Source organism: Crocuta crocuta, unplaced genomic scaffold (genome assembly GCF_008692635.1).
Source record: "Crocuta crocuta isolate KB4526 unplaced genomic scaffold, BGI_CrCroc_1.0 scaffold69, whole genome shotgun sequence".
NCBI lineage: Eukaryota > Metazoa > Chordata > Mammalia > Carnivora > Hyaenidae > Crocuta > Crocuta crocuta.
This window is the reverse complement of record NW_027551576.1, coordinates 933,750-952,900: the sequence shown is the minus strand read 5'-3', so window position 1 is coordinate 952,900 and position 19,151 is coordinate 933,750. Positions and strand designations below refer to the sequence as shown.

The 19,151-nt window shown below is 53.6% G+C and overlaps 1 protein-coding gene across 10 annotated transcripts; it reads right to left on the bottom strand.

The window, feature by feature from the left end:
- Positions 1-1,365: 1,365 nt before the first annotated feature.
- On the bottom strand, positions 1,366-16,919 carry BRPF1 (bromodomain and PHD finger containing 1). Of its 10 annotated transcripts, none has more exons than XM_077751545.1 (14): positions 16,531-16,918; positions 14,027-14,635; positions 9,416-10,375; positions 8,474-8,636; positions 7,929-8,060; positions 7,371-7,517; positions 6,276-6,585; positions 5,613-5,936; positions 5,009-5,293; positions 4,364-4,511; positions 3,661-3,797; positions 3,440-3,558; positions 2,945-3,099; positions 1,366-2,216 (listed from the first exon to the last, which is right to left on the bottom strand). In XM_077751545.1, the coding sequence occupies exons 2-14, from the start codon at positions 14,623-14,625 to the stop codon at positions 2,033-2,035; spliced, it is 3,663 nt and encodes a 1,220-aa protein (XP_077607671.1). In that variant the 5' UTR covers positions 14,626-14,635; positions 16,531-16,918; the 3' UTR covers positions 1,366-2,032. The 10 variants fall into 10 exon arrangements, with proteins under 10 accessions (XP_077607671.1, XP_077607673.1, XP_077607672.1 ...); XM_077751547.1 differs by having other exon boundaries at positions 7,389-7,517; XM_077751546.1 differs by having other exon boundaries at positions 5,613-5,933; positions 16,531-16,917.
- Positions 16,920-19,151: the final 2,232 nt, after the last annotated feature.

Here is a 19,151-nt window from a genome sequence, read left to right as displayed (position 1 = left end):
CCTCACCGCTTGCCGGCCCGCGAGCCAGCTCCTGTCCCCCACCGCCCTCAGGGAGCCGTTCTCCTCCGAGCCTCTCCAGTCAGATACTCGCCCTCTTGACCGAGAAGTGGAGCCGAACACAGCTCGGGCCCCTCCGAGCGCCCGTGAGGCGTCTCCACATCGTCCGCCGCCTGAGGATTCTGTCTTCGCGCTCGCCCGCCGAGCTGCTCCCCTCCGAGGCCTCACCGAGCCTCGACTCCGTAGTCCGGCCTCTTCGCAGAGTTCCCTCCGTCAGAGGCCTGCGCCCTCCCCTGCGGCGCCCCGCGCTGCCCAGCCGCGCCCCTGCCTCGGGGCGTTCCGCAAACCGCGCCCCGGCGTCTGGGGCCCCCGGGCAGCGCGTCCGCCGCCTCCGGTTTCCCGGGCGGGCCGCCTGCGCCCGAGACAGATGAATTCGGCAATGTCCTCCCCTCGGGGGGGAGACCATACGCAGGGACCTCGGAGACAGGAACTTTATCTGGGCCCCCTTTCACTTCTAGCGCTGTGATTTGGGGTTACCGTGTCTGGTTGAGTAGGCTGCAGGGTCCTTAAGGGCAAGATGTGTGACCCACCCAGGGTACCTAGTAGGGAGCATCGCGAGCATGGTTATCATCAAATGCGATTTTTGTCGGTTCCGCTCCTCAGTAGCCGCAAGGCGCTGGGCAGCTGCCTCCACGGCTGGCTCATCTCCAGGCCAGCCGGCCCACAGGTGCCCCGCACTTGGCGAGCGTCCCTGCAATAACTGAATCGGTAACGGAGATGCCAAGGTTGGGAATGAACGACGAGCAGTCCCCTACACGCCTGCTCTGTCCCCAGTTCAACGGGGGAAGATCGCGGCTGTAGTGACTCCGAAGCACTTGGGACGATCCTACTGGCAAAGGACTTGAAGCCTCTGAAGTTCATGAAGGGGCAGTAGACTCTTTTTCCAGCACTTAGTTCTGCATCGCGGTTAAAGGGCCGGCTTTGCAGACAGAGAGAGCCGAGTTCCAATCCTAGCTCTGTGACTTCCTAACTTGTGGGAACGTGTAGTCAAGTTACGCAACTTTTCGGAGCCTCGGTGTCTTTGTGGAGATAACCACCCTATTACTAACTGTCCCTATAGTCTTTGCAAGCATTACATACCATGGTGTATCTGTAAGTGCTTAGAAAAAGGCTTGCCACCCGGTGAGTGTCTGGGAAATGGGAGCCATCATATTATCTTCGCTGTCCTCTTACAAACGCAGCATGCAGAGCAACCAGCAACCTCTTGAGCCCAATCATTTACCATCCCTGAGGGACTGAACTTCCCTTTTTATCCTTTTGCCCTGGCAGAAGGCAAGAACCCAAGAATTCCAAAGAGACTATTTATTTTCTAAGAATCAATATATTTTCTTCCTTTGAAATAAATACAAACCAGTTTGAAAGGTGGGGGCATCTATGGGAAAAAGGGACGTGGGGACAAGCCCCAGTCTTTTTTAGTACCAAATGACTCTGGCGCGACGCGGAAACGCAGTTACAAATGAGAATAATTTAAATTCTCCACTAATTACAGTATTTACAACAGCAGGGGAGGGGGGTCACCTAGTGCCCCTCTTCCGGGCTGGACAGACATCAATCCCACTGCTAGGCTGGGCAGATGCCCGCTCACCTCACCACCTGCAAGGGCCTCAGGCCACTAGGCAGTCAGCTTCCCCTGGCGCGAGCAGAGCAGAGCAGACACAGGTGGTGGGATGGCCTGTTTTATGCAGCGTCCTAACCGTGGCCCACCACCCTGCACCACAATGCTGTGAGGTCTCCGGAGCTCTCTGGCCAGTGGGACCTCCCCTCTCCTTGCGCAGAGCCGCCATGGGCCCTTGGAGTGTTCTGTACAGTCCAGCTGCACTCAGGGCGGGAGGGACCTCCCCCACCCAGCTTCCCCTGAGACTGGCCCCAAGACCAGGAATGAGTCAGTGCAGAGGCCGGTGCCACTCCAGGACAGTGAGCCAAGGGGGAGGAGAGAGGTGGCAGGGCACTGTAGGCTGGGCTGGGCTGGGCCCCGTCAGTCACTATCACTGGTCTCGCTGCTCTGCTCGCCCTGCACCTTGCTGCGGTGCTGCAGAGCCCTGTGGTAGGCAATCTGCACGGATTTGCGGATGTTGGATTTGCGGCCCTCCAGCATCTTTTCCTTGTCGAGGTCCTGGTTCACGCCCAGAGGAACCAGCTTAGTCCTCGGCAGCCACTGCCTGTGGGATGAGGCGAGGATCACGTAAGTCACCTCTGGGAAAGCAACAAGCATCAGCCTTCATCGCTCCTTCACTCATTCGAACTCGCCTCCCGAGCGCCCGCTCAGGGCCAGGTTCGGGTGGGCAATGGGGCTACAGAGTCTAAGAGAAACAGTCCCTGCCCTCAAGGAATTGCTCATAGTCTAGTGACGAAAGGCATCCCGTCAACAGTCACATTACGGGGTAACCGCAGGGTATCTAGGAGTGCAGAAGGGGCCATGACCTCATGTGAAACAGGTGCCCCGCCCCAAAGGCTTCAGGTGGACTTTACTGACGGTAAATATCCGCCGCGGACACTACGCACGCACAGGAAGCGCGGCATTACGCACACGCGCCGGGACAGACTCAGAGCCTGAGCGTTTAGGCCTGTTTTGTCCTCCTCTGGTCTCCACAGAGGCAGAGGGGGGAAAACGAGGCCTAGAAGCCACCTGATTCTGGGTGGGGAGCACATCTGTCACGGTCACTGATGGCCCTCTGGCCTCTAGCTACAGCCGTTTGTCAGCTTTTGCCCACTCAGTCTCAGACTCATGGTCAACACAACCCTCCTGCTCAAAGATCTCCGCCCCTCCCCCGCTGGCCCGTGCCGGCCCAGTCTGTCTGTCGCTGGAGTTTCCTGGCAGCCTGCCCGCACACCCAGGGTTGCATCTGCGGCCGTATGAGTCACACCAACTGCTCGCCTCCTCCCTTACCAGGTTCGCTTGTTGTCAAAGAAGAGGACGAGGTAGAGATGCTCTCGGGCTTCCTGGGTCATCTGTTCCCCAAGTTTCAGCACCTCCAGGGGGGGTACAGGGATGGGAACCCCATGATGGAACATACCTTCCCGGGGCATCTTTGGATCAATTATCTGAGGGTGTAATAAGACCTTTGTTTGGTTCAGTTCCCTTCTTCCCTGAGACTTACTCTGTACAAGAACTGGGAAACTACCTCTGCTGTTGGGACAGAGAAAGGTTATCATCCCACAAGGCTGCTTTGCTGACCCTTGGCTTCTCATGATGAAATATTTCAGACCCCAAGATACAAAGGGAAGGAAAAGGGAGAGATGGAAAAACTAACCAGGAACTTCTTAAGTGTCTGTCTGCCAAAGACCCTTGTTCTCCACAGCTCAGCAGAGAGTAAAGTCTGCTAACTGTGTCTACATCTGGGGTTGGGAGGTAAGGGGTATGGCAGGAAGAGGGGAAGCCTACCAGAGCTGGGTATGATGGATACCCTCGGCACTTGGCCCACACCAGGTCCAGAGCATCCAGGGGGGAGTCCTCATCTTCTGACAGCCAGCCAGCTCCCCGTCCCAGACTCTTCCTCACCACTTCACAGGAATGGGAGAGAGGGGGCAGGTCAGCAGCCAGGGGGCTGGCAAGGCCCTGACACTGGGCCGCCGGCATCCCTGACTCTGGGTGCGGGTACTTACTGCTGTGGCCCACGCCGCGGCCAGTGCCCACGGAGTAGGCCTCGTTCTCAGTGCCTGAGGTATCCTCACTGCTGTCTTCCGGGAACGTGCCCCGAGAGAAGGAGGGCTTGCCCCGGCCTTGTTTTGAGGGCGTTGTGCTGTGGACAAGACAAGAACTCCGCTTAAAGGAGGCGTGTAGTGGGTAATGACATGGTAGTTGTCTTCTCTTTAAACTCCCAGGTCTAAGAATTTTGGAAAGCTGAAGCTACTTGAAAAATTTCAAACTCAAATACTCTCGGGGCCTTGGCAGGAGAGTGACTGACATGGGCTGGATTTAACAGTGGTGGTGAGGAGTGCATTCCCTGGCTAGATTTGCCAGATCGGATTTTTACAGAGAATACGGACACTAGGAATTTTATGTGGCAGTACTGGATTCATTTTTTTTTTTTTTTTTTAAACACCATGCTGGCCAAACAAAATATGTCTGCAGGCCAAATCCAGGCCACAAGGCATCAGTTTACACCCTCTGCTCTACAACATCAGCTTAACCCAGGATGGTTCCCACTATTCCATTATGGTGACACTCTTAGGTATGCCATTTATTTTGCAAAGAATCTTGGGTTTGAGCCATTTTAATCTAGGCTGAGGTGGCTGCCACCCTATTTCCCATAGGGAAACTTCGAAGGGCATCCCGGAGGCAGGCCTTGATCTGGAGGGCTGGTACCTGGTTCGGTCTGAGGCAGCGCTGCTGCTGCTACTGCTGCTAGACTCGGAGTCGGAGCTGCTCCGGGGAAGGCTGCAGTCATTACGATATACCAAGAAACTCTTCTTCACTGGCTGATTTCCACCGCTGAAGCCATTAGCTGGTAAGTCTTGGTTGGGGGGAGGGGGAGGAGGAAAGGAATCGGTCAGGAAGATGTAGATCAGAGATGGCATGGGGGTAAGAGGGACTAGGAGCTTGGCTTTCCCTTCTGTGCTGGAAAATTCCTCCAACTCTGGTCAGCAGAGCCAGCTCTGGGCAGTGTCCGCCACAGTTGGCCATAGTCCTGCCCCACCCCTCACACTGCCCTTGGCAGTTATTGGCCTTAAGACACAAATGGCTTAAAGGGCAGGAAATCCCCAAGGAGGGTGAGAAGAGAAAAGGTGAAGTGATATAATGGAGGGGGTCCTGGATGGGAATCTAGCCGGGTCAGTGTTTCTGGACTTCAGTTTCCCCATCTGTAAAATGAGGGGACTGAACTAAAGGATCCCTAAGGGCCCTTCTAGCTCTGATATGCTATGGGCAAATGAAGGGCTAGGTGGGAGTTATGTTGGGAATGATGGCAGCTTTGCTCACTCTCTTGGGGGGCTGGGTGATGGTGAGGCTCACCCATTGGGGGGTCTTCTGTGGATTTATCACTGTCGCTGTCTGAGCTCGAACTGGGCCGGGGGCTCCTACCCCGCTTGCGCTGACGTAGGGAGCCCATGATGGGGAGCTGGGGGGGCCCCACAGGACTGCCTCCGTGGCTGGGGGTCATCTGGCTCTCCCGGTTTTTGGGGGGCCGGCCCGGCCTCTTGGGCGGTCCAGCTGTCTTCGGGTTCTTTTTGGAGAACAGAACTGAGGTTCTCCTGCCCACCTCATGTGCGGGGGTTGAGGACATGTTGGGACCCAGGCCTGGAGCAGAGAAAGAGAGAAGGAGAGTTGGTAAGGGGCCTGATGTGGGAAGGGTAGATGCCCAGGGTACGCCCTGGGCCTATAGGACCATTACTCCAGCTAGAGTTGGGAGATGATCTGGGGGGGTATGGAATTGGGAACGTTGTCTCTTATACAAATAGCCAGAGAGGCAGCTAAGAGGCCCCTGAATGGGGAATGAGGGAGAAAGTACAGCTAGCTGTGTAGGCGGGACCTCTGCCTGGGGGATGGCAGTGGCTGAGTGTGTGCTGCAGAGTCAAGTCTGGCTGGCTTCAGGGTCCGCCTGGCTAGGGGTTCAGACCTTTGGTTGTCTCCTGGCTGCTGCTCTCTTCGGCGGCACTGTCTGTCTGCCCGTCCTTGTCACATGCTGCTGGGTGGGGTGTCAGGCTGCCCCGGCTGGAGGGGCCGTGACGCTCAGGCCCATCCCTTCCAGTTTCCCGCTGGTGGGCAAGCTTCCGCCGCAGCGCCGTCATCTCTTTCTTGATCATCTTTGCACGCCGTGAACGGCTCACACTCTGCTTACTGGCATTCACCTCATCCAGCCGCTCCAGCAACAACTTCAGCTGCTCTTCCACTGGCAGGTGCTTCTGGTTCTCCAGCAGGATCAGCCGCTCTTCCTCTGCTACTAGGGGTGAACACAGCGGGGTGGGGGGGGGTGGTGAAAGGTCAGACTTAGGGCAGCCCTCTGGGCCCCTTGAACCTGGGCAGGCAACAAGAAACCCACTCTTTTCCCTTTGGCTTCTCACCAGGAACAGCTGTAAAACAGCAGCACCAAGATGTGGAATGGTAGGCACTGCTATCCATTCACCCAGTCTGGCTTCTTGGGGAGCACTCCGGGGGATAGCTTGCCACTGCTCAGCCTAGCTACTTCCTGCCTACACTGCCTGCTCCCAGTAGGGGACTTTCGGGAAGCCGTTCATCCCTGGCACTGGCCTCTATGTGTGTAGCATGACTTATCACCCACCATCTTCAGTGTGTTGTGGGGCCTCATCTCCAGCCAGGCTGTGGGGGATATGCATGCCCGTCTCAAAGTCAATGCCCATTTTTTCTGCCTGGCGCCGGGCCTGGCGGAGCACAGCGCCACCCTGTTCTCGGAGCCGCACTGCTGCCCGGTAGAAGATGGTGTCCTTGGCGTTATACTTGAGGCAGTTGCTGACGATAAGGTTGAAGTCCTCCTCAAAATCATCAAAGTTCAGGTACCGGTAAGCCTCCAAGTTCTGCTTCATGGTGAAAAAGTCCATGGGCTTTTTGATGTGGTCTAGGTAGTCAGGTACCTGGGAGAGCAGGGTAGGTGTGGCTAAGTGGAGATATGCTCCTCATTCCCCCTGAACCCTTGCTCCTAACACCCCCACCCCCTGAAATGCATCCAGCAACCTCCTCCCACCACAGTTAGGGGCAGGCATAAAGCACAGGGGAGAGGAAAGCTGGATTCTAGTCTTGACTTCACCAGTCACAAGCTGTGTGACCATGGCAAGTCTCTTAACCTCTCTGGACCTTCTTTTCCTCACCTGGAAAATGGTGATGAAATTACAGTCAAATCTATCTCCTAGAGCCATATGAGGCTTCAATAAGAAAATGGCTAGGGCAATCCTCTGGAAGTAACACTATCTTGCATTTCTATAGCTCTTTTTACTTATCGTCAAGACTTATGAGGAGGCTACTGCCTCAGGCCTCTCGTTTTATACCTTTTAGAGAGAAGAGTCTGCCAGTCAGGACCTAGGGCTTCAGAGCTGGTTCTTTGGGTGCTGAGCCTTCTAAAGTCTCCGTTCTAGGGTTCAGCACCCCGAAAGTGTCTTCCTGCCCTGGGATTATTCATTTAGCAGACTCAGTCCCTGCCTCTGGGGAAGGAGTGCAGATTGCCTCCCATTCTGGGCCCTTGGGGTGTGACAGGGACAAGACAGAGTCCAGGTGATACATGTGGCTCCAGTTCATCCTGGAGCCCCAGAGCCACCAGCCCCTCTCTTCATGGTCCCCTCCTAGTCCCTGGCCCAGACCTGCAGCGGGGGTCCAAGTGGGAGAGGAACAGAAAGAAGGTGGAGTGAGGGGAAGGGATTCTTACTTCGTCCAATTCGGTTACCTCAGACAGAGGGACCGGCTCGCTGAAGATGTTGCCTGTGTCCTTTTCCTGGAGCTGCTCCAAGGTTTTGCGGAGGAGGATGAGGAAAGGGGTCAGCTGCATCTCCATGGCGATCTGCTGGACCTTGATCTGACACACAGAAAGGCCCGATCAGCCAGGCCCAGGCCAGTCCCTTGGAAGAGGTCTGAGGGGATGGTAGCAGCTGGTCTGGGAAATCGCCTTCCTTCTCCCCTGCCCGCAGCCGGGTATACGCACTCAGGTCTACTTTCTATAAGGCCGCACCTGGTGAAACTTTCCCTGACTACTCCGGCCTTTTTCTTCCTGGAACTCCCAGTGCCAGCTACCCACGCCACATAAGTTAGGGTCCTGTTCATACTCTTCTGTGACATTCTGCTTGCAGTGAGCTTGAGAACACACTGGGCACCGTGAGATCCAGCTCCAGCATCAGCCCTATTGCTTCCTGGCCAATGGACACAGGCTTTTCCTGGTCCCAGGAACGTTTTCTCCTCTGTAAAACAGAGCTGGCCCAGGAGCACTCACCGTCTCCCTTTTGAGTTTCTCCCGCTTGCGGATCAGCTCCACCAGCAGCCGAGCTCGCTCCAGGTCGTGCCGGAGCCGCTGCCAGGACTTGAGCTGTTCTTTGAGGGCCCAGTTTTTATCCTCAGAATCTCTCTGTAGAGGCGAGAAGGGGATCGGGAGATGATAAGGGAGCCAGAAGAAAGGCCAGAGGGAAGGGGAGCCCAGGAAGCTTGGGTCAATGGCAGGTAAAACTGGAGGAGGGAGCACAGTAATTTACCGGCAGCCTCGCTAAAGTGGGAACTCCTCAACCCATGTGCCCCCCAGACCTGGCACAGACTCGATGGTTGGCATATGCCTGTTGAGTGCATGCATGAACGAACACGCAGGAACAGTGCCCTTTTAGTGAGCAGACAATCTGGAAGGATCTCATCCCGAGTCTGGTTTGAGGGCTACCTTAAAGGAGGAAACAGCCTGAGCTCTCGGGCAAAGAACACTATAATCACGTCTCTCAATCCTTTATGTCCTGGCCCCAGTTCCCAGAGCCCACAGGGAATCTGACACGGTACCCCGACTTGGTCACAATTCCTCTGAGACTGCAGATGTGTCTGCAGGCGACGTAGCAGCGGGACTCCGTTTCGTGACTGCCGTTTCAGCGTCCAGTAGCTGTGTAGCCTCTGCATGAACTGGCTCTTCCTTTGGATAGTCAGGCGGTTGGTGATTTTACTGAGCCTGGGAAGCGGGGAATAAAAAGAAAAACCTGTTCGGCCATGATTTTCTTAAGCAGAACAGGCATTTCTGGCTGGTGAGAGTTCCTGAATGGGGCTGAATGTGGAGTAAGTCTATTGTCAAAAAGGCCTGTGACATTTGGCTTAATGCAAAGAAGAGCCAACAGTACCAGACAGGAAGCCAGGCTCCCAGTATGAAGCCAGGTCCCTAACCCTGTTCATGCAGTTGGGTGAACTCATGAGGAGCGTGGCCTCTAAGACCACTCTTGTCCTAGCAGCCCAGAGTACTATTTGACTCTGGGATACCCTGCTCAGACTGAGCCGTGGAAGGTTTCAGGATAAAGTATAACTGTAAAGCAGTAAACTATAGGAAACTGACTAGAAAGCATAAGAGAATGTTAAAAATAACTGATGATGGCAGCCCTCATTTGGATTCATTTGTGGCAGTGACCACTTCACAACCCCTTCTCCCTTTTTCTATTCTATTTCTCCGTCCGGGGTCAGACCATTTCTGCCCGGTGGCTAATAGCTACTACATCTTCTTTCTTCCTACTTAAACCAGACCATCAAAATGAAGGGCAGCTGAGAACATTTGTTAGGTCTGACAGATAAAAGCTAAAATTTCTGGCTCCTAATAGAAAAGTCAGGTGACCTGCTAGAGCTAACTTCTTTTGGAATCTGGTGTTTTGACCTTCTTTGTAGCTCCTGCCACTCCGCTGAGGGCTGTGGGTCTCCAGGAGGGCGTCTTCTTCCCGTACCGGCCTATGCACCGCGCCCACATACCTGTGTGGTGGGATGCAGGGCACGGACACCACAGGTGCTGCGGCGCGCTTCTCTGCCAGGATCTTCCGTGCCTTCTTCATCTTGATCCGGGACTTGGCCTTGGCCTTCTTGACCTTCTCTGAGCTCCAACTCTTACCCTCATCCTCCTCCTCCTCCTCCTCCTCCTCCCCCTCACTGTGGGACAGGGCAGGCAAGCGGCGTGCCGAGCCTGGCGGTGTGTGGATGTCACAGTAGGCCGTCTTGCGGACGCTGAAAGAGGTGCCGTTGGCACCTGTCTCTCGCACAGGCTCCATCTTCATGTAAAGGCCAGCCTGCTGGGCACATGTCACATGGAAGGCTGTGTAGCAGTTGGCCTTGTGGCACTGAATGCAGGCCCCTGAGCCCCGTTGTTTGCAAATATAGCAGGTCAGCTTCCAGCGAGCTGGTGGGATGTGCTCGATGCTGTCGATAGGCTCCAGGAAGACTGTGTTGGCGAAGCAGACTTCAGGGATCCACAGGGCACACACCACATGGGCCCAGCGCCCGTCATCTGTCTGCTTGAAGGCACCACCCTTGTTGGGGCACAGGGCACAGTCCACAGCGCGGGAGGGTGACTGTAGGCAGCGGCGGCACAGCCACTGGCCCTCAGGGATGTAGGGGACACCGTAGCACTCTTGGTGCACAGCCAGGTTGCACATGTCACAGAAGAGGATGACATTGCTGTTCTGGCACTCACCATCATTGCAGATGCAGCACACAGCATCTTCATCCACTAGTGCATTGGGGTCACCTTTATTGTGGCTTTCAAAGTAGGACTCCTTCTCCAGCCGGTCCATTAGGTACTCAAAGATCTCCTGGGGGATGGGACTCACACCCTCTGTCTTCCGTCGTTCATTCATGATATCCAGCCAGATGTAGTCCTCCTCGTCCATGTCGTACTCTACTTCCTCGTCCAGCTCCTCGGCCGACTTCTCAATGTACCTGCAGTGCACACAGGCAGCTCAGCATCAGACAGTTGAGATCTCCTTCCCTTTAAAGACAGTGGGTTACAACCACGGGACACTTACACGACGCCAGGCCTGTGCCTTTACTTGTGCGGTCCCATTCCATCCTCACCTTCATCCTAGGTATTCTAATCATTCCTGTTTTGCAGAAAAGCAAACCTACGGTTTGAGGAGTTAATTCACCTGTTCTAGGTCCCTTGTGAGAAAGTGGTAGAGCTGGGGTGTGGATGCAGGCGTGTTGGCTCCAAAGTGTACGTACTAGCGACTACACCATCTCCTCTGGGGTGCAGAGTCGGGAGAAGGAAGGTCCACAAGTGTCACTTGCAAATTATATATACGTTCTATCACCAACGGGCAGCATCCCGAATGGAGCTGCCATGGGTCTTATGTCAGCTAGTTGCAGCTCAGGGCTCCCTCAAACTCTCGGTATTGTGTTTGTTTTTTGGATAGCCTTGGAAGATGACAGAATAGCTAAGATTTACCGAGCATTTATTATAAGCCAAGGATTGTACTGTTATCACGTTGATTCTCACCACGGCCATAGCATTAATGTTCATATTGCCCTTGTTTTGAGGGTGAGGAAAATGAAGCTTTGAGAAGTGAATTCACTGCCCGACACAGATAGGTCATACAACCAGGAAGTGGCACAACTAGGATTCAGACTACCTTACACACTCACTGCGCCAGCAGGGCTGCAGCTGAGGCTGCTCCAGGTGTCTGGCTTACAGAGCAGGCTCCGCGTGCCCCTGCTATGCTCTCAGCCTGGACTCCGGTATCGTAAAGCTACAGGGAGCTACAACGGAAAGAATGGGGCTTTGGCTTCTGACAAACATGGATTTAAATCCTGGCTCTGCCACTCTGACCTTCAAGATACCTCTGGGCTTTCCTGAACTCAGTTTTATTAATAATAGAATGAGGATGCTACTATTTTACTCCCAAAGACACTTGTCAGGATTAAATGGAATTTAAAAAATGAACGGGCTAACTGAAGTGGCACACAGCAGGCCCTAAATAAATGCTGTTCTTGTCCCTCCAACTCCCCTCTCCACAAGGGAAATGGAGCTCTGGGTGCTAGGGTAGGCCAGGTGAGCACAGCTTGGGAGCCACGCTCTGTATGACAGCAGGCAAGGAAGGTGACCTCCCTGGGCCGGTTTCCTCATCTATAAAGGGGTGATGCTAACCTGTACCTATTTCACACAGCTGTTGTGAGCATTAAATGAGTTAATACAGATAAGGTACTTAGGACAGTTCCTGGCATAATGCAAGTACTCGATAAACCTTAGGTTTATTATTAGCTTTCGTATAGCCCTGAGCTATCTTGCCTTGAGTTATAACTATTTATGTGTCTAACTCCTACACTTCAGGCTAGAGGCAAGGACCATGTCTGATTCACCACACAGAAATAGGTGCAGTGTTGTTCATTTCAAAGGCATTTTGAGGGTGGGATGGAGAAGAGAAACTAAAATACCATATCTATGGGAAGCAGTTTCTTCCTTAGCCCTTTAGTTCTTCCCTCAAATGACTGCAATGTCCTCATCCTTGAAAAAGGGTGTGGTTCGTATGAACCATCCAGCCCCTTCTAGGCCTTGGCACTTGTTCCCAACCTCTGCTCTGCCATGACACATGTGACATTACGCGATGGTACCTAACACACTCCCACAGTGCACCTACATTACAGACTGTGACACAGATAGATAATGTAGGCTGCATGCCATGTACAATTCCTGGCACATCAGCCTACACGCCACCTTTTCTCCTTAAGAAAGCATATCAGATGCAAGCAAGAGAAACTGGTGTTGGTAGAGAGATGACCTCAAATCTTCCCAAATTTATATGTAAAAACTATCATTTGTAAAATGTGGACAGTTCTACTAACAGTAGTAATAAATGACATGCAACACACCTCCCAGCTGATCACGGTGTACCAGCTGAGAACTGCTGCCCTCGAGAACAGATTTGATCCTCAGGAGTAAAGAGCGAATCTGAGCAGAAGGAGGAAGAAATGGAGTGGGATGAACTGGTCTGGATTGCCTATAAGAGCAGAGAGTGCTAAAGAGCCATTAGGAGGGAGGGCTGCAACTCAAACAAGAGTCTGTATGTTGGGGTGGGCATAGCGGTCAGTGCTAACATAAAAGAGGCAGGGGAAAGCCAGAAGGAGAAAGAGGGGACGCTGGGCTGGACGGATGGAAGAAGACAGGAAGAGGAGACCAGCTAACATGTGAACAAGGGAGAGACCGCAGTCACATCCCCGCCAAATCACTTGAGTTCCCACAGACTTGATTTTATTTTTTAATTTTTGTTTTTTTCCCCCATAGACTTGATTTTATTTATTTATTTATTTAATTTTTGTAAATGTTTTATTTATTTCTGAGAGAGAGAGAGAGAGCGTGAGCAGGGGAGGGTCAGAGAGAGAGGGAGATACAGAATCTGAAACAGGCTCCACGCTCCGAGCTGGCAGTCAGCACAGAGCCCGACGCGGGGCTCGAACCCACGAACTGTGAGATCATGACCTGAGCGAAAGTCGGACGCTTAACCGACTAAGCCACCCAGGTGCCCCCCTCCAAAGACTTGATTTTAAAGAACTGAGATTCAGTATACCATCACATGGATTGCACTTTTGGTACAAACCACCTTTCATATAAAAACCTTTACAAGCCCTTCTCAGAGATTAGGCCTTCTGATTAGCTGACACCAAATACTGCTCCTTCACTTATCCGTATGCCCTCTTTGCCTTGGATGCCAAGACTCAGAGAGTTGTATACTTGATTTTTCTCCCATTCTCCAGCTAAGGTTTCTGTATATAGCTTCACCACCACATTGCCCCACCCCTTCATTTCTTACCTTGTGTTAAAGGAATTTAGCCTTATGCCTATAACTTTGGGAACCACCAAGACTAATTTTGGAAGGAAGCGGGGTACCAAGAAACAATTAAATGACATAAATAAAAGGGCCAGTGGAGGAGCACAAACTACAGGCGATAAAAATATTGTTTACGTGTGTTAGAGGATGGGTGACAATAACAGAAAAATGGGGAAATTACCTCTGCAGATTTGCAAATTGCTTTTGCAACCTTATGAAATCAGTGTGCCTAGTCTTCTACCTCTAGGCCGGCAAAGGAATATTATACCTACTCTGCAGATGGGGGGTCATTACAACACCAGAAGCCAGATGACTTTCTCAAGGTTACACAGTGATGGGAGTAGAGAGGGTCAGGAACCAGACTCGTGACTTTTTGATACATGAAAACAGTGCAGCTTTGAAGTCAGAGGAACCGGGATTTGAATCCCAGTTCAGCTATCTATTGGTATGTGACTTTCGGTAAGTCTGGCCCCCTTTCTGGACTGTGGGTTCCTCATCTGTGAAATGAGAACGATACCCACCTGAGAGAACTGTGAGAATCAAGTAAAGGAGTGGCTGCAAAGTACCCAGTGCAGGGCCTGGCACGTGGCAGTATACAGCAAGTGCCACCATCACCAGCTGGGGCACCGTTCCTCTCACCGCCCTGGTAGGACCACGGTGCGTCTGCTATCCTTTCTCTCTGCCACTTTCCCATCTGCTACCCGTTACGTCTCAGCTCCCAGCCCTGCTTGACCAGTTTTCCAGAGCTGGGAGGTGGAGGTGGCCTTACCGGTAGTAGGAAGTCGGCCGGGGCGGGGCATCGGGGGTGTCCTGCTCCAACTCCCGGTATACCACCTCTGGCAGCTTGGGAGTGGTGCTCACGGAAGCATTATGGTGGTGGTGATGGTTGGAGTCCTTGCGCTTCTCCTTGTTCTTATGCTTGCCTGACTTGGGAGTAGCAGCTGGTGTCTCGGTGTTCTCCTTATTGCTGCCATTCTCAGGAGCCTCCTCGGGGGCCTCCTCATCCTCGGACACCACATCCAGGTTGTCAAAGATGCTGATGCGGTGGACTCGGCCATGCAGGTCCACCTCCACCATGCGCTGGGCCTGCGCGTAGCTCATCACCTCACGGCCCGGTGACTGGGATACCTCTGAGGGGCTGGGTGACTGCTTGTTGGCTGGGCGTGATTGGCGCCCCTTCTTTTTGTGCTTGCGGAGTGGAGTCTGCTGTGGGGGCGGTGGGTTGTCGTGGTCATAGTGATATAGGTGGTACTCAATACCACTGTAACTCTTGTAGACCTTGCGGCAGGTCTCCACGGGGCACTCATATGGTGGCTTAGTTGCCCGCAAGTTGTGGCAGAAAGTCTTCACATCAAAGTCCACCCCCATGCTGTCACATCTAGAATGTACAGATCAGTTAGCACAGGCCTGGGGAAGAGTTCCTGGTCATCCACTCTACTCTCTCCAGCCCTCCTTCTCCCCAAAGGTCCTGGCCAGCCCACCTCTACAGTGACTCCAAATGCCATCACCTTCACACCATGGGCAGTCTGGGCCTCATCACCTCCTGCCCCGTCATCCTGCCCTGTATCTCAACTATTCTAGCCTAATCTCACATCACGTGGCCAGGGTGATCTCTTACCAAGTAGCAACAGCCATAGCAATCTTCTGATTAAAAGCTTCCTGATGCTCCCCACTTATTTCAGGATAATATCCAAATTTCCCATGATGATATTCAAAGTACTCTTTTCATTGTCTGGCCCTAGTCCTTCTTTCCAGACTCCTCTTTTCACCAGTTACAGCTGTGCTTCTGTCTACCCAGGGCAATCTGGCATTCCCTGAATGTTATAACCTCTCCTTCCTGCAAGATGATTTGAAATGGTTTCCATCCTGATTGGTGAGCTCCTACTCATTCTTCAAAACCCAACTCAAATGTCACTTCTGTAATGATTTGTCTTTCCCATGGAGGGTTGTGTTTCCATGGCATTCCACTGTCATCTACACCAAGGCACTTACCACACTGGAAGTTCTTTGTCTCCTCCCACTAGACCGGGTGCTATACAGTGCAGACATCAGAGCCTACCCACCTCTATATATTCCCAGGACCTGGCATGTAGCGGACACTCAGTTTTTGGCAAATGAATAAAGAATTTGTTTAATGAATAGCTCAATGAGGGGATCATCAGATCATCTGACAGATAAAGGCTAGTGTTAACCCATGTAGAAGCTTGACTGGGTAGCCAGTGATTTAATCCTGGTCACCAGCAGAAATTGTTGCATTATAGAAAGAAGCAGTTCATGTCTGAGGTCTTTAGAGGAGACCTATGCCCTAGCCCTGGCTCGTGGAGCGGCACCAGGTACTTAGAGTACAAACAAGAGCATGACAGTCTAGGCACACTCAGTTCCAAGCTGGTCCTCAGGGCCTTCCCTTCCTCCTCTCCAGTGTTCCTGGGTGAGTAGTGACAGCAGATGGCACCAGCCCCCAGGAAGCCCAGCGTGGTCAGGGACTGCCCCAATTTCTCCAGGCCTAGTTGACTTCCAGCAATTCAGCTAGGGTGTTGGCACCATTCCAGGCAAAGCCACCCTGAGCTCCTAGACAAACAGTGACATCTCTTGGCCTCTCTCCTGTGACTTAGCCCAGCCAAGTGGGCTGCTCCAGCCTCTCTTTCAAAGCCCTTGGCTTCTACATGGGTAAAACTACTCCTTCTACTCCAACTCACTTTTACTTCCTACCTGCAGCTGTGTCTTTAAACACAAACCAATCAGAGGAACAGGCAAGCTCTTTTCTTTCAATGATGGGTCCCTGGTGTATCCTGCAGCTCTGTCGCCCTGGCTCCCAAAGTAGCACAGAGCCCCCGGCAGAAGTCCCGCTGGGACTGGGCGGCAGAGGCACACAGGGTGGAGACAAGAACTCAGACTGGAAGTCCGTGAGGAAGACCCAGAGCCCACAGGGGTACGGCGGCGGAGCGCAGGGGGCTGGAGGAAGTAGGGGGCGGAGGCCGGAGCGATCAGGCCTGGCCCAGGCGGTGCCCGCAACCCTCTCCCGGATGCGGCGACGTTTCCCTTTAGTCGAGGTGTAACACGTTAAACAAGGCTCCCCTCCTGCCATTGGCCCGGGCAGCCCTGGGGGATACTCTGTTGCCCTGGGACGCGGGCTGGGAGCTAATGCACTGTCACTTCTCCCGGCTGGAGTGGCCCGAGAGGCACTCGGACCGGGCAGCTCAGTGCACGCCCCACGAAAGTAGTCTAGCCTTTCCCCGCTGGCCACTCCCGCCCTGGTCCCAGGCCCGCACTCACCGGCCACCTCGAGTCCGGGCTCATCGCCGGGGGCGCCCGCCGGGGCTCCGACCCCAGTTGGGGAGGCCGGCGGGGAAAGACGGGCCGGGGAGAGAGAGCCCCAACTCCGGAGACCGCAGACCTCGCCACCCCGGCACCCTGCCGCCCCACGCTCTGGCCCCGGCTCCCCGGGATTCCCGCGCTGACCCCTGCCGCTCCCGGTCCCGCCGGCGCCCTGGTGTCTCAACTCCGTCGGCCGCCGCCGGTTTCGAGAGCCTCTAGGTTGTCCGGCCTCGGGACCTGGCACCGCCGGAACAATGGAGGACCCCGGAGGCAGCGCGGGGACGGCGGCGGCGGAGACCGTGGCGGCAAAGGCAGTGGCAGCGGCGGCGGCAGCAGCGGCGGCGACGGCGTCTGCGCAGGGTAAACGCGGCGCCTCGGCGCTGTCGACCTGCACTTTCGCCACCGATCCCCGCCCGCCTGCTGAGTCTAGAGAGGCCTTTCTCTGAGACTCGGAAGAGCCCCTGGGCACCCCACATGGCTTCTCTAGCACCTCCACCTTAGAGTTGAGTTCCTGTAGACTGAAGTCACGGTATTCCGAATCCGGAGTAGTCGGGCCGTTTGTGGCGAATCTGCGGACACGGACGGTGAGCGCGGGGCTGGGCTTGAGGAGCCCGCCCTTCTCCCTTCCCCCTCTGCCTCCTCCCTCCCTCCTGCTGGCGCCGCGGCTGCAGTAGGGACCTGGCCTTGGTCTCCGAGAAAGGCAGCGAGGCGGGGCCGGAGCCACGGGGCGGGGCTGGGGGCAGGGCCGGGAGCAAGAGGGACGCAGGCTGGAGCCTAAGGAAGGGCTCGGCGTTATGGGTAGAGGTGGGGCGGGTCTAGGAGAGAATAAACCAGTCCATGGGGCGGGGCTTGCGGAGAGTGGGCGGGGACATCGGTAAAGCGGGCTCCAGTAAGGAGAATAGGGGCTGAACGAGGGTGAAAGGGTGGGACTAAATAGAAGAGTGGGCCTCAGGAAATTAAGGGCGGGGCCTTATATGGGCCAGGAAGGAGTTGGGCTCGGGAGAAAGGACAGAACTGGGAAAAACGCCGCGAGACTGAGAAGGGCGGGGCTTGGAAAAGGTAAAGGGGCGGGGCTGGAGGAAAGGGGCGGGACCAGATTGGGGTTAACGGGCGTGGCCGAAGGAAAGGGAAGGAGCTTGGGAAAGGCACAGGAGCAGTTCTGAAGGGAAAGCGTGGATCTGAAGGCGGGGGCCGAATTTGGGGAGGTATAGGAGGCTGGTGGGATGTGAAAGGGCTTGTGTACGGTAAACTGGGAACCCTTTAGGGTTGGCGGAAAATGCATCGTGGCTATGGGGGGGGGTCGGAAGACTGTCTAAACAGCTGGTTTTAATGTGACTGGGCCACTTAGCTATGTGAATTTAGGCAAGTTGTTAAATTCTTACTACTTTAAATTCCTTATTTATAAAAGGGAGCTCAAAAACTATTGTCAGTTCTTGGGGGCTATGGAGAACTTGGGTGCTGGGAAGAGTCCACTTGTTAAGCAGTGCTTGTTGCTGAGCCTCTTGAATTTTGCTATCCAAAGAAGCATTGAAAGGGTCTTCCAGGGTTCTGGGGTAAAGCCCAAAGGAAATGGAAATTTCAGTTTTATCTTAATGCAAACCTTGCATTCGACTCACTAAAATGTATGTGTTTTCACGTACGATGTTTTTTGAAAAATATCCTAATAGAACCCACGCTCCAGAAAGATGTTTGCTGGTGAAGATCTTGGGATCTGGAGTCAAACTAATGAGTTCTCTTCAGTAAGTGACTTAACAGGGCACGTGGGTGGCTCAGTCCGTTAAGCCTCCGACTTCGGCTCAGGTCATGATCTCACGGTTGGTGAGTTTGAGCCCTGCATCAGGCTCTTGTGCTGACAGCTCAGAGTCCAGAACCTGCTTTGGATTCTATGTTTCTCTCTGCCCCTCCCCTGCTTGTTCTCTGTTGCTCTCTGTCTCTCAAAAATAAACATTTAAAAACATTTTTTTAAGTGACTTAACCTGAGTCTCAGTTTCCTGATGTGTAAAATGGAGATAAAGTATAGTGCTTACGTTACAGGATTGTTGTGAGGATTCAATAAGAATATGCTTGTAAATCACCTAGATATGTAGTGAATTCTCAAAATATTAGCTGTTTTTATTATTGTTATTAAAAGATTCAGAATAAATTGATCAGAGCAACGTTAGAGTCATTGTAAAGCTGACCCTTTTTGAGGTCAGGAACTCCTCTGAGAACCTGACAAAAACTATGGGCCTCTCCTCCAAAAACCACACACGCACAAAGTTTCACTCATCATTTTTTTAAATGTTTTAATTTGTTTTTGAGAGAGAGAGAGAGAGAGAGACAGAGTGAGAGCAGGGGAGGGGCAGAGAGAGAGAGGGAGACACAGAATCTGAAGCAGGCTCCAGGCTCCGAGCTGTCGGCACAGAGCCCAACGCGGGGCTCGAACCCACGAACTGTTAGAACGTGACCTGAGCCAAAGTTGGATGCTTAACTGACTGAGCCACCCAGGTGCCCCACTCCTCATTTCTTAAAGTGTTGAATAATGTCTGAAGAAGTGATTGGATGGAGGGGTGTTAGGATGGGGATGAACCTTAACTGAA